The sequence below is a fragment of the Micromesistius poutassou genome (genome assembly GCF_964030765.1).
Source record: "Micromesistius poutassou genome assembly, contig: SCAFFOLD_833, whole genome shotgun sequence".
Taxonomy (NCBI): domain Eukaryota; kingdom Metazoa; phylum Chordata; class Actinopteri; order Gadiformes; family Gadidae; genus Micromesistius; species Micromesistius poutassou.
Genome location: NW_028179825.1, coordinates 6,990 through 21,314, shown reverse-complemented (window position 1 = coordinate 21,314; position 14,325 = coordinate 6,990). Strand labels below are relative to the sequence as shown.

At 45.2% G+C, this 14,325-nt stretch overlaps 2 protein-coding genes and 2 long non-coding RNA genes across 5 annotated transcripts; all 4 read left to right on the top strand.

The window, feature by feature from the left end:
- Positions 1-2,661: 2,661 nt before the first annotated feature.
- On the top strand, positions 2,662-3,639 carry LOC311371455. Its single transcript, XR_014641117.1, has 3 exons — positions 2,662-2,863; positions 3,008-3,073; positions 3,469-3,639. It is a non-coding gene; the product is annotated as an uncharacterized lncRNA (long non-coding RNA).
- A 2,759-nt stretch (positions 3,640-6,398) lies between these two features.
- LOC311371456 (uncharacterized protein) lies at positions 6,399-10,679 on the top strand. Of its 2 annotated transcripts, none has more exons than XM_084489504.1 (6): positions 6,399-6,613; positions 6,699-6,763; positions 6,919-7,200; positions 7,463-7,527; positions 8,209-10,371; positions 10,555-10,679. In XM_084489504.1, the coding sequence occupies exons 3-5, from the start codon at positions 6,976-6,978 to the stop codon at positions 8,285-8,287; spliced, it is 369 nt and encodes a 122-aa protein (XP_084345630.1). In that variant the 5' UTR covers positions 6,399-6,613; positions 6,699-6,763; positions 6,919-6,975; the 3' UTR covers positions 8,288-10,371; positions 10,555-10,679. The 2 variants fall into 2 exon arrangements, with proteins under 2 accessions (XP_084345630.1, XP_084345631.1); XM_084489505.1 differs by having other exon boundaries at positions 6,900-7,200.
- A 59-nt stretch (positions 10,680-10,738) lies between these two features.
- Positions 10,739-13,094, top strand: LOC311371457 (B-cell receptor CD22-like; the record flags this gene model as incomplete). Its single annotated transcript, XM_084489506.1, has 5 exons — positions 10,739-10,758; positions 11,499-11,840; positions 11,937-12,188; positions 12,406-12,666; positions 12,958-13,094. Coding segments are annotated over exons 2-5 (945 nt in total), but the record flags the coding sequence as incomplete, so codon positions are not given.
- A 51-nt stretch (positions 13,095-13,145) lies between these two features.
- LOC311371454 lies at positions 13,146-14,058 on the top strand. The gene is made up of 4 exons (XR_014641116.1): positions 13,146-13,218; positions 13,317-13,407; positions 13,485-13,545; positions 13,882-14,058. It is a non-coding gene; the product is annotated as an uncharacterized lncRNA (long non-coding RNA).
- The last annotated feature ends 267 nt before the right edge of the window (positions 14,059-14,325 follow it).

Below are 14,325 nucleotides of genomic sequence, written 5' to 3'. Positions count from 1 at the left end.
ATTTCTGCTGCATTTTGTCAGTTGGCGGCACATAGAGGCAATGCAGCGCAACAACATGAGGCCTACGCGATCACGAGTCATGAAGTAATATTGCAATATGAGGCGAGTTCAAAGTGGATTTGAACGTCGGAATGCGTGATCTTAAATGCGCTTCAATCATGCGTTATTGTTGTCGAGACGCATAATGTGACACTGTTGTTAGGCTAAACTTAAACAGACCCATAAAACTAAATTGTCAATATTGGAATTAAAAGGAGGCCCCAGCAATATTATTTTCAGTGATGGCTTGTTTATTAAACGTTACATATTTTCCGGACCACGCATGACATATGATCTCTCTTCACACATTTGTTGTGAAATTCTTGACTGCAATATTATTATGTGATGTTGAGTGGAGTAAGCACAAGCCATTGTTACTTAAAATCCATCAATGAACCACTCGGCCAATTTCGAATTATGTACATATTATTGACACATTGGGTGTATGGATACAACCTATCGTCAGCATGCATCCAAATAAATGAGAATATAAAAGCATGCGCAAAATGTGGCAATAATCGATAGGTTGACAATGGCAGTGTTGGCCTTGTTAGAAGATGGTCGCATTCAAAATTAACGGGTGTTCCGCGACTATTATGATTTTTTGGTCAAAAAAGAGCCGATCCCAAATCGGAGCTGCCACCCTTTGCTCAAATAGGGCGAGCTCCCAGACTCCGCCCCGCTGCGCTCTGACCCACGCTTCTCCGGGGTCAGAGCAGAGACCTTTCTTTTTACGTCCACCTTGATGTCCCACCACTTTTTTTTTTATGTCAGCCACAGTTCGGCTTTCCGCCCCAACCTCATTGACCAACTTGGCAACGTTTTCCCACGCCAGTTTTTTGCTTTTGGTGCTGATTCCGGAGGAAAGAGAGCCAAACAAGATCTTATTTCTGGCCTCTACCTCCGAAATCAGCACCTCCACCTCGCATTCACTAAAGTTATTTTTTCTTCCTTTCTCCATGTTCTCCTTTCTCCTAACGAGTGCACTACTGCAGGTTTATTTATACAAATTAGCATATTAAATGAGGGAGGAGACTGGGTGGAGAGACGGGCTCGTGCATGTGCGCTCAATTTCACGTTAATTGGGATGTACAAAGAGAATCTGCGTGAAATCGTGCTTACGCAAGGATTGATACATCCGGATTTATTTGTGCGCAGCAGCTTTCCAGATTTTGGCGTCCGCAAAGTTTTAGTCAGAAATCCACGCAAGTCTTTGTACATGAGGCCCCTGCTGTTCATTGGTCAGAATCGTTCTTTCTGGTCCCTGTGTGATTGATCCGGTTTGAAGCGGTGACGGTTGGTTCTGGTCCGTTTCAGGCGGTCATCGAGGAGGTACTGGAGGAGAGCCCATACTACGAAGGGACAGGAGCCAGGTGACCGTAGCCTAGGGTCAGAGAGGTCAAGGTCATCAACACATGTTCACTAGCCCTCCCCTCTGACCCTAGGGTCAAAGGTCAAGGTCATCAACACATGTTCACTAGCCCTCCCCTCTGACCCTAGGCTCAGAGAGGTCAAGGTCATCAACACATGTTCACTAGCCCTCCCCTCTGACCCTAGGCTCAGAGGTCAAGGTCATCAACACATGTTCACTAGCCCTCCCAAGAAGTTCACACCGCTCCGTTTAAAAGAGAACAAGCTCAATTTATAATTATTATTTGAATAATTACTATTATTAGTATTTTGATATGAAATGCAATCTATATAATTTTTTTTTGGGGGGGGGGGAAATGTACTGATTGCTTTGATTAAATAAATACAATCGATTCGTTTTTTTTATTTGCTTGTCCATGCATTGTGTAACAGGCAATAAATGTCTTCTTTATGAATTGGGTGTGACTGTACGGATATTTGATGTATGACTATAATGTCATCGCCTTGTTTTTGTTTGTATAAAATATGTACAGATATAGATTTAATACATGTAAATGTTTGACTAATATATTGGAACACTGTTCAAATATACAATATAAGAATATTAAAGTAACAATATAATGTATTATTTTATTAATGTCATTTGAAACATTTAGTGTCATTTGGATTTCTGTACGTTTTGATAAGTTCATCACTTTGACAATAAATATCTGAGCTGATTGATTTTATTATTTTTTATGCCGTTATAGCATTTCTATTTTGTGAATAAACAAATGCAACTATAAAGACTTTCATAGTTGCATAATTTGCCCAAATGTTGTAATTTGCATATTTAAGTTAAGTAAGTTGTGTTCTATTTTTTTATGTTCTATAATAGTAATTGTATCAATACAGTTATAGTTAATTAGTTATGTTACACATTAGGCATTTTTTTATTTATTCTTTTTTATTATTTTCATCAAAAGGAAATACACCATCATACGGTGTAATTTCATACTTCAATCAGCATACAATTCCTGGTAGTAACAGTATTCCTCTACTCCATATGGTTTTAAACCACACTCACACATCCACATAATATATACCATTTATTCCCACTCATCCACATATCGTTCACCTTTTAAACACACAAACCCAAACACACACCCACAGTTTGTAACCCAAACCCACCCACCCACTCCCACCCCCGCTCAACACACACACACACACACACACACACACACACACACACACACACACACACACACACACACACACACACACACACACACACACACACACACACACACACACACACACACACATATCTATGGCGGCGCACACCTGCATGTAGTTCCGCTGATTATTCGCTGATTATTTCGCGGGTCTCGGTGCGGATCGCGCTGCGTCTCCATTGAGCCTCACTGTGCGGCTGCTGCTGCTCGCGCTCCGTCAGCTGTTGGCTCCACCACAGGTTAGATTGAAAAAGACGCTGAGCCGTCTCCATTACACGGTTAATATTGACGTTATTTTAGTAGTTTAACCGAAACATGGTTAGAAACGTCCGGTTGAAGTTATAAAAGTAACTAATGATCCGTCTGGTCCTTTTGTTTTCCAGGTTGACCGTCGGGTTAATTAACGAACACTTTTTGAAGTAAAACGGCCCGCTACATCCGGACCTGCTGTGAGTAGGACACTTATTTATAATTTATCTTAATTGTTTTTTACTCTAGGCCTACTTGATAAGTTGAATAATAGTAGTTCTGGATGTATGTCGTCGTAAGCTGTTTTTAATTGAGTTAATTTTTCGCCGGGTGACGCGGCTGCAGATATTTATCAATGACTCCATGACGGAGTTGGCGGCGGAAGACGTAGGGGGGCGGGGCCATGACGTCACACAATGACTCCGCACTCGGTTACCGTCGTAGTTAGATGGGAAAAATAACTTATTTTAATAACTTATTTGGATTTATTGGATTAATCACTAATTAAAACACACACACACACACACACAGACACACACACACACACAGCCACACACACAAGCCGTAAAACTAATCTCGTTGCTCTCCTTCACAGCTCAAGAAGAAGAAACAGATTCTGGTGAGTATCACGATCGAACCACGAAGAAGAAGAAACTGCGAACTGTAAGTCACAACATTTTCTTTTAATGCTGTGGGCTGACAGCGTTTAGTTTGAACCGGTTCTCAGGCCCCGCCCCACGTAGGCCCTGCCCCGCCCCACGTAGGCCCCGCCCCACGTAGGCCCCGCCCCGCCCCTCGTAGGCCCTGCCCCGCCCCACGTAGGCCCTGCCCCGCCCCACGTAGGCCCTGCCCCACGTAGGCCCTGCCCCACGTAGGCCCTGCCCCACGTAGGCTCTCTCTCTCTCTCTCTCTCGCTCTCTCTCGCTCTCTCTCTCTCTCTCTCGTGTTCTCATGCCTCTCATTCGTCCCTAGAAGATACTTTATCCGTCCACTTTCCTACTACATTCCTCATCATTGCATCACATCCCGTGTGTGTTGTCCTACTGATAAGGGTGTGTGACTGACTGACCAGAGATGCATGCGAGGGTTCTGCGCTGTTTGAGGCCTTCAGTTGTGTAGACGTTCCCCCTCAGGGGAACCCGAGTGTTTAAGAGGCCGTCGTCACGTCAGTTACATGAACTGGAACGTCCTTCAGGATGGAGACAGGGACTCCTCAAGGAGACACACCAGGGGGCGGGATGTGAGGGCTGTCCCTCTCAGCAACTAGAACCCAACCTGGTTCCTGCACCTGAGAACCACGGAGCACGTTCCAACGTTTCCCTCCGTACGCTTTGAAGCCCTAGGCCCCCCCACCACTGGTCTCTCCATCAAACCCTCCACTGGTCTCTCCTCTCTCAAAGACCTACAAACCCAGCGCTGGTCTCTCCGTCAAACCCACCACTGGTCTCTCCGCTCTCAAGTACCTACAAACCCACCACTGGTCTCTTCTTAAAGACCTACAAACCCACCACTGGTTTCTCTTCTCTCAAAGACCTACAAACCCACCACTGGTCTCTCCGTCAAACCCACCACCGGTCTCTTCTTAAAGACCTACAAACCCACCACTGGTTTCTCTTCTCTCAAAGACCTACAAACCCACCACTGATTTCTCCTCTCAAAGACCTACAAACCCTCCACTGGTCTCTCGTCTCTGCGGGGCGATGGCCTCCGTCGCCCCCGGTCGATCGAAAGGGAGTCGGGTTCATATTCCCAAATCTGGAGAGGCGGAGATAGGCGCCGCGAGGCGTCCAGTGCAGTAACGCAAACGACCCCGGAGAAGCTGGCGGGAGCCCCGGGAAGAGTTCTCTTTTCTTTGTGAAGGGCAGGGCGCAAAGACCTACAAACCCAGCACTGGTATCTCGTCTCTCAAAGACCTACAAACCCAGCACTGGTCTCTCCGTCAATCCCACCACTGGTCTCGTCTCAAAGACCTACAAACCCAGCGCTGGTCTCTCTGTCAAAACCTCCGCTGGTCTCTCCTCTCTCAAGGACCTAAAAACCCACCACTGGTCTCTCAAAGACCTACAAAACCTCCACTAGTCTCTCCGTCAAACCCAGCGCTGGTCTCTCCGTCAAACCCTCCACTGGTCTCGTCTCTCAAAGACCTACAAAGCCACCGCTGGTCTCCTCTCTCAAAGACCTACAAACCCTCCACTGTTCTCTCCTCTCGTTTGGCTTTGTATTCCTTTGAGTATTGTCATTGTTTGTGTAAATACACAATCTAATAACTGAAAATAAAGAGGTGTGATCTTTAACCTGGTACTGGTCAATCTTTGCATGTCATGGGGTACTAAGTGTGAGGGGCAATCTTTGCATGGCATGGGGCACTACTTCATGTGAGGGGCAATATTTAACCTGGCATGGGGCACTAAGTGTGAGCGGGGAAATTGTTGACTTTGCACGGGGCATTAAGTGTGAGAGGGGTGATCTTTAACCTTGCATTTGGCACTAAGTGTGAGAGGGGCAATCGTTGCCCTGGCATGGGGCACCAAGTGTGAGAGGGGCAATCTTTAACCTGGTACTGGGCACCACATGTGTGAGGGGAAATTTTTCTACTTCTACTTGGCTTGTATTACCTGAACATTTTAATCTTCAGCTATAGGAGGATGCTACTCTTCCTGAAACACCCTTGAGTGTCATTTGGTCGGATGTTTCTGATGACTCAAGTCTGTGGCCTAAATCAAAGAGGATAACAAAGTGGGTGTTCAATACAGCAAGAGCCTGGAGCGATCTAGCATCTGGATCTCAATTCGACCTTCTACACACTGGACAGGATGACTTGAGTGTCATGCAGCTTGGATTGTAGTGTGACTGAATCATGCAAACAATGGGAAGCGACAATGGCTACTTGGTACAATGGATGATGGACTAACGGCATTCCGAATGGACAGAATCTAATGAGAAACCAACCAACTAACTGAAGATGGAAGATGAAACATTCTGCAACGTGGCTTCCCTACCTAACCTCAACATGATGGACTGCTGGCAAGCCCTCTGGATCTCCTGTACTCCTGCCCTGAGATCCAAGTATTTCTCGGGCTGAATCGGAAACCATCTTGGAAACATCCCAACTAGCGTCCCTGTCGAGCTGCAGTTGTGCTCTTCAGAAGAGGTGAAGAAAGCCTCACTGGGGCTTCAAGGTCTATGAAGAGGAACGTTGAAATGTGCGCCATGATTCTCTCCTGTAAGAGCTGTTGTATTCTAGTCGCCGAGAGGGGGAGCCTCACATCCTACCCTTTGGCGTTTCTCCTTGGGGAGTCCCTGTCACGGTCTTGACGGACGTTCCAGGTCATGTAACTGATGTCACGACAGCCTTTTGAAAACTTGGTTTCTCCTGAGGGGGAACCTCTACAGAACTGTAGGCGTCAGATGGCACAGTATCCCAGCATGCATCTCTGGTCACTCAGATCACACCCTGATCAGTAAGGCAACACTCATGCGATGTGCATGCGGTGTTTTAGAGAGTAGTAAGGAAGTAGACAAAAGGCATGAGAACAGTTTGTTATTTTGTACTGTTGTCAGCCTTGTTTATGGGTGGGAATTATTTGCTAAATGGGGGGGATATGAAATGTATAGTCAATTATTTGTACATGAACCAACAGCAACAAACTACTAGATCTGCTCAAGGTAAGTCTGTTGGCTGTATTTTGCAACAAGACGACCAAAGCACCCCAAGATCTCCATCGTCGTTCCAGCTCAAGGTAAGGGGCTCCTGCGGGGGGGTTGGTAGTTAGATTCGAGACAGAGTTGTGCACATGTCTATAAAGATGCTGTCTGACTTCACAGGATCTCCTGGACCAGGGTGGACCAGAGGCTGAGGACCAGCAGGTGACCAGATCACACTGGACCAGGTATGGGTCACCAGGGTGGATAATAATAATAATAATAATAATAATTATTATTATTATTATTATTATTATTATTATTATTATTATTATTATTATTATTATGTGTCTAGTGCTTTTCTCGCACTTAATTATAATGTAGGGTAACTAGATCCCCCTAGACCAGGCATGGGGTACCAGGCTGGACCAGAGGGTATCCAGATCCCCCTGGACCAGGAATGGGGCACCAGGCTGGACCAGAGGGTATCCAGATCCCCCTGGACCAGGAATGGGGCACCAGGCTGGACCAGAGGGTATCCAGATCCCCCTGGACCAGGAATGGGGCACCAGGCTGGACCAGAGGGTATCCAGATCCCCCTGGACCAGGAATGGGGCACCAGGCTGGACCAGAGGGTATCCAGATCCCCCTGGACCAGGAATGGGGCACCAGGCTGGACCGGAGGGTAACCATAACCAAACACTTGACACCTGGAGGTTCTTTTTAATTATTTCAAACGATCGTAGAGGGTCTTCATTAGTTTTTCCTTCAGATTTTTCATTCTGTGAATTTTTGCCAAAGCTGTGATTTGAAGTAATTAAGGTCACATCAGCTGCTACTACTATAGTTTATCCAGCGTACATCAAGGTGGACACTAAAACGTAACAGCTGGTCACACTCACACCTGGTGACATCACCCTTTTAATGTGTGTTTGTATTGTGAACAGATGAAGCTGATGACCCACCAGGAGCGAGACGAGGACTACGATGGGACTGCTCAAGTCTTTGGAAGGTTAATACCAACAGTTTCTTTTTTTTTTTACATCGTTTCACCACCAAAGCTATGCTGTTAAATTCACAGAATGTTTTACTATATTCCTGAATTACAAATTCCCAAGTGTGTGCATGTTTCATGTTGAAGTTTAAAATTTGATTTGATTCAGAATTATTTAAACAAGGTGTCCAAAGAATAATAAACTACTACCACTGTGTTTCTAGTGTAGAATTCTCAAAACAAAAGTATTTTCTTCAACACAAATTATATAAACTAAAAAAATCATGGACAAAATGATGGAGGAGGAGCCACCTATCTGGAGGGAGACCCGGAATCTGGTTAGCCGCCTAGCTGGACATCGTTAGCCTCCTAGCATAATGGATATAGTTAGCTTCATAGCATAATGGATATCGTTAGCTTCATAGCATAATGGTATTGTTAGCCTCATAGCATAATCAACATCGCTAGCCTCATAGTTATCTATATCATTAGCCTCATAGTATAATTGATATTGTAGCATAATTGACATTGGTAGCCCCATAGTGTAATCGACATGGTAGCCTCATAGCGTAATCGACATGGGTAGCCTCATAGTGTAATCGACATTGGTAGCCTCATTGACATTGTTGGCCTATGGCTAGCAACATAGATTATGCTACGAGGCTAACGATTTGTGTTTCTCCTCTTGCTACATTTCAGTGACCCACCGACGGCGCCTCGTCGGAGCTGGACGGTGGAGACTTCAGATGCAACTTCTACCTCGCAGGACGTGACTTAAGTCACGGGTTGTCAAGGGTTCCTTGTTTCTCAAGGGTTCCTTGGCGGGTTCCTCATGGTTCAGTGTTAGGGACAGAGTTAGGGTCAGATGGTCTCATGATGAACCGTTGTTTTTTTTTAATCACATCCCAGAATTGTTTCACTGTGCGCACAGATGTTGAAATGTATACTGATGTTTTATGATATAAAATCATTTAAAATGACCTGGTTGTGTGGCATGTTGTATGGTAATTTTTATTATACACATGCATGTTACCCTAATGAGGTAAGGTTACCTCTCCCCTCCCCTATATCCTAACCTCCCCCCTCCCATATCCTCTCCCAACCTCCCTCCCCTATACCCTAACCTCCCCCTCTATACCCTGACCTCTGTCCTCCCCCCCATACACCCTTACCTCCCCCTCCCCCCTCCTTTACTCATACCTCCCCCTCCTCTAACCCTAACCTCTCCCCTCCCCTATACCCTAACCGCCCGCCTCCCTTACCCTCACCCCCAACCTTACCCTCACCCCCAACCTTACCCTAATCCTCATCCTTATCCCTAACCCTAAACCTAACCTTAACCATAGCAGCGAATATCAAGCCAGTAAAAGCACGTATGATGATATTAGCTAACTAGACAGATCAGATGGACAGTGGCTATACAGTATAGCTAGTCTAGCTTTCCAACCCAAATTTGTGTAGCCCACCTTCGTGAAATGTGTGATAAACAGGAAAAGGTCCTGCCACACTTACCTGACAACTGGAATGGGGTATTTTTTGGGATTACTGTTGAACTATGTGTTCACCCGGCTATGAACTGAGACTTGATAAATCATATTATCAATATATAACATTTCTTGCCTTTTCTCTCTATAGTGTAACACTATATAGTACCATTGATACACTTAATACTAACCATCATGAAACGTATAGAAATACTAACCCACTCTATATATCTCTCTCTTCCCCCTTACCTCACTTGTGAGGTAAACCATTACCAGTCATTAGCCATCCTTGTAATTGGCCCTCATCGCACCTGAAGTCCCATCCCTATGACTGCCCTACCATTGCCTGTTGCTGTCCCCTTGACCGGATTCCTGGCCTGCCTCTTGATCAGAAATAAACCTCCATTCCGTGTGTGTGTGATCTGTCCGTTGCTGAATAAGGTTCTATAGCTGCTTTGGCATGTTGGTGGTCAACATGTCTGTAGTGTAAAACGTTCTAAAACTGGTGTCAAATGTTGCTGGCCGTATTACTACGTAAACCATGAATGTTGCGCATCATTTATTATGACGTCATTATATATACTTTCTCTCAGCAACCCCAACTCAAACTGACTTCCCGCGTCCCTGACAACTGCCTCAATAATCAAGGAGAAGAAGAAGAAGACTCCCTTTGTGTGTCTTTGTGTTCCTTCAATATGTGTTGTATACGTTTGGGTGAACACAGATCTCCTCACACTCCTCTTTTCAAAACAAGGGTCCATTTTGTTAGCAGTGACACGCGTAGGAGGACGGTCTGACGGAGCCTCAGGGGCCGTCTGGCTCCAGGACGCCTACGGGTTAGACAGGGGACACCTGGCATCCAACCCACAACCTTTAGAGCAGGCAGTCACACACCCCCCAGACCACTGGACTGTTGTGGTGTCTGTGTGTCTCTGACCTCCACCCCCTCCACCCTCAGGGTCTGTCAGGGCACCCCCAGCCCCGCTGCAGGGGGGCTCTGCTGGGGGCCGTCTACCGGAGCGACCGGCTGGAGGTGGACCTCCTGAACGCTGACATCACCGCGCACACGCACGCCGCCAGCACCCAGAGTGTGCGTATGAATACCCTTACAAACTACAGTACCGCTCTGCTCCGGTAGAAAGACTGTGGTTTACTGAAGAGGCAAACCAACCTAATGGACTGCTAGGTGATACAGCCTATGCAGGTCGTGTTGAACACAGCTGTGAAGAGATCATCTGCAGCTTGTCCAGCTGTAAAGGAAAGTGTACCCTGATAATCAAAGACCTGAGAAACACTGACTCTGCTTGGTACAAGTTTAGGTTCATAACAAACCAGACAGGATTTACTGGTCCAACTGGAGTGAATCTATCAGTGAAAGGTATACTCTGATGACTTATAAGACTACCCAACATTGTGTGTGTGTGTGTGTGTGTGTGTGTGTGTGTGTGTGTGTGTGTGTGTGTGTGTGTGTGTGTGTGTGTGTGTGTGTGTGTGTGTGTGTGTGCGCGTGTGTGTCTGTAATCTGAACCATTATGAATAACAGTTTTTCTCTTGGACCCAGATCTGCAGGTCTCATATATCAAACCATATCTGGAATGTTCCAGTGGTCACACGTGTGAACTAGCTGGTAACCCTAACTACATCTGGTACAAGAACGGACGGCATATCAGTGAAGGAGTGAAGGGTTTAAATATAAACCCTACCTCCTATGACAGCTATTCCTGCGCTGTTGAAGGATACAAACGCCTCCATTCCCCTTTAGTGTGTAAGTCGACTCCACACTGACATGATGTGTCACATGTTATGGAGCTTTTTGTAATAACTATGTGTTATGAATTAGTAACTATAATAACTACATGTGTTATGAATGGAAAGTCATTAGAGAAACATATTTTCTGTCACATTGTGGTGGAGGGAATAGTTTCTCTATCGGACCTTACATAGCAAAATCTACTGTAGGAAGACAATCAATTACATAATATATAAGAGGACCCTTATTAAGAATACATATTAGAAAGCATAGTAACACTTGACAATATGGGTACATTAATTTACTGTTGATTCAGTAAATGCAGTAATAAGCATTAATATATATTAGCACAGGAGTTAGGGTTCGTGGGTAAGGGTTAGAGTTAGAGTTAAGGTTAAGTCTAGCCATATGAACTAATGTATAAATCAATACTTTAGTTAACATGGACACCATTAGTCAATTATTACTAGACCATTAGTGAACTGGTTATTCACTGTAAGTTAAAGTTAATGACTGCTTTAATTAATGTTAATGAATGGTTCATTAATTAACCCTTGTAAAGTGATACCGAAGGAATAAGTAGAAACTACAGCTTCTATTATAGTATATCTTTTTAGTTTCTTCTATTGTAGTTTCTACTCTGGTATTTTCTCATTGAACTAAACCAGATAGTTATTCTCCAAGTAAACACTAAGACTACAAATTTCCACCAGATTAGTGCTTCAAGAACTCTAACGGTGCTATTCCTTTCTCAGGTGTCTTAGGATACAGTTGCTTCAAAGTGTCCTACACCACCAGAACCATGTGTGTTCTGCAAGGAACATCAGTGGACATCTCCTGCACATACAGAACGTATGGATCAACCTATATATCAGATAAAAACTGGTATATATGGAGAGATAATCAACAGCCCAGGGACCTCAAGACAGACTCTGAATATAAAGGCCGTGCTCAGTACTCTGACGAAAGGAGACAAAGCTCCACTCTGAGAATCACTGACCTCAAAGTCACAGATTCAGCAGAGTACCGCTTCAAGTTCACAACATATCACCATGAATGGAAAGGTGATTTACATGGTACAACTCTGACCGTCACAGGTAATACTTTATATATAGTCGGCCAATAATACTAATAATATTAAACAGTCAGGACTCTACAGCGGTTTAATTATATACTATATATTACTTATTCAGGCCTGAGCGTGGACGTGACCCCTGTTGCCACGGTGACAGAGGGCCAGAGAGTGACACTGAGCTGTATCACCAGTTGTCCTCTGACTGGTCCACCCTCCTACATCTGGTACCAGAACAACGTTTCCCTGTTGGAGGAACCAAATAACCAGCTGGTTCTGGAGCACGTCACCCCGAGGCATGCTGGGAACTACTCCTGCTCCGTCAGAAGTGACCGACCCCTCCGCTCTCCCCAAAAGACCCTCACCGTTCAATGTACCATGTGTATATTACATCCCACTTCATCTGTTTCTGATTGGCCCAGTGTACCTGTGACTGCAATAACACTGTTGAGCCAGAGGTGGTGACTGCAGTCTGATGTTTGTCTTTGGTGACTCTTTAATGAAAAGGGCAATGATACTAGCCTGACATGTTTGATAATACTTTTGCGATACATTTAACTAACACTTGTTATCAACACACCTGCCACCAGATGCTCCAAAGACCCCCTCAGTGAGCGTGAGTCCCTCTGGTGAGATAGAGGAGGGCAGCTCAGTGACTCTGAGCTGCAGCAGTGATGCCAACCCAGCAGCTAACTTCTCCTGGTTCAAGGTTACTACAGATGATTCCTCCAGAGTGACGGGCCTGGGTCAACAGGTCGTCTTTGATCACATCCAGTCTTCAAACACTGGACAATATCTCTGTGAAGCTAAGAATGAGAGAGGGACAACATCAGAATCCATCGATGTGAAGTGTGAGTAAAACACACTATTCAAATACAGAGGAATTATCTAAACCTCGTCTACATGAATCATCCCAAAGGGCAAACATCACTCTCTGCTATTTTTTGATATGAGAGTACTGTTTAAAATGCTAAAAGTTGAACGTCATATGGAGCAGTTCTCTCATATTTAAGATATTTATTCATCATGTATTCAATTCAAAAGCTCTCAAAGCTTTTCTTGTCAATATCGTTAATACTAGTCCACGTTATGTTTATACATGTTTTTGACCTCCAATGTCATGCCATGTCAATGACCTCCAGATGGGCCTAAAAACACATCTGTGTATTCAAGTCCCTCTGGTGAGATAGAGGAGGGCAGCTCAGTGACTCTGAGCTGCAGCAGTGATGCCAACCCAGCAGCTGACTTCACCTGGTTCAAGGACCATGAAGACTCAGTGGGACAATCAGGACAGAACTACACCATCGCTCATATCTCATCCCAGCATGGAGGAAACTATCACTGCAGAGCGCATAATGGAATCGGACGTCATAATTCCACCTTGTTGTTCATTTATGTGACAGGTAATCGTTCATCTGATAGACCAACACCTTTGATGTATCAAAGGGTCAGGTTTAAGGACTTGAGCACACAGTCTAATACTGGCCTATGGATGTCGCAGGTTCCTCACCATCACCACACACACTAGTTGCTGTAGGAACCGCTGCGGCCTTACTATCCCCCATAGCCCTCCTCGTCTTCCTCTGGATGAGGTATATTCTCTCTCTCCCTTCATTCTTTGACATGGATTTCTCCTGCTGCTTCTTCATCCGTCTGTTCTCTTCCCCAGGAGAAAGAAGGCGTCCAGAAAAGCCCCTGGGCTGGGAGGACGGCCAGAGACCGAGGAGGGGGTGAGACACAGGAAGTCATTTAACTAACCCATGATGGGACGAACACACAGTGGAAATACCCCGAGGCAACGCCCCAAACCACATGTGAAACGTGACTTCTTTCTTTAGCGAGTGGTCTTGTCTGTTGCCCTGTCAATATGCAAACATAAGAGATGATGGCCAATGAAGAAATGCTGTTGGAGGTGAAAGGAAAAACCCTCAATTTAGTGGTTGAGTGGTGGATCCACGGTCCTACCCCAGCGACGGTAGCCAGCTCTGGGTCAAGGCCAACCGGCATGAAGCCTTTTAAAAGGCTTTTCTAATGGACCTTTCTGTCTCTCCCTCTCTCCCTGTCAGTCTCTTCCTGTTCCTGTGTATGACAACGTCTTAGCTGGGACCAATCGCTTGGCTCCTTCAGCACAGAGTGAACCAATAGAACAGCAGGATGACCTTCACTATGCCAGCGTCCACATCCACCGATTGGCTGGCTCCAATGTCCAATCAGATCGGTCGGAGGAGGTCCTTTACTCTACGGTCAACGTTCAAAGAGCCAAGGCTGTCCCTGAATGAGCTTCTCATGATATCAGAAGAGAAAAAGAGTCACTATTCTGACCTCCTCATTTTTCACCTGCTTTAGCAATGTTATCGTTTGTTTCTCATGCCAATAAAGCTTTTTTGAATTGACTTGAGTTGAAGAGAGAGAGATCTGTATTCCACTTGTCTGGATCAAAGGTTACTGTGTAGACTCACAGCACTCCCTCCATCACACACACACACTCACTCACTCACTCACTCACTCAC

Bases quoted from the DNA above. Each gene is read 5' to 3' on its own strand.
- LOC311371456 (XM_084489504.1), top strand. From the start codon at position 6,976: ATGGGGCACCAGGCTGGACCAGAGGGTATCCAGATCCCCCTGGACCAG. The intron at 7,201-7,462 runs GTAACCATAACC...TATTGTGAACAG, and splicing joins GCACCAGGCTGGACCGGAGG to ATGAAGCTGATGACCCACCA. The intron at 7,528-8,208 runs GTTAATACCAAC...GCTACATTTCAG, and splicing joins ACTGCTCAAGTCTTTGGAAG to TGACCCACCGACGGCGCCTC.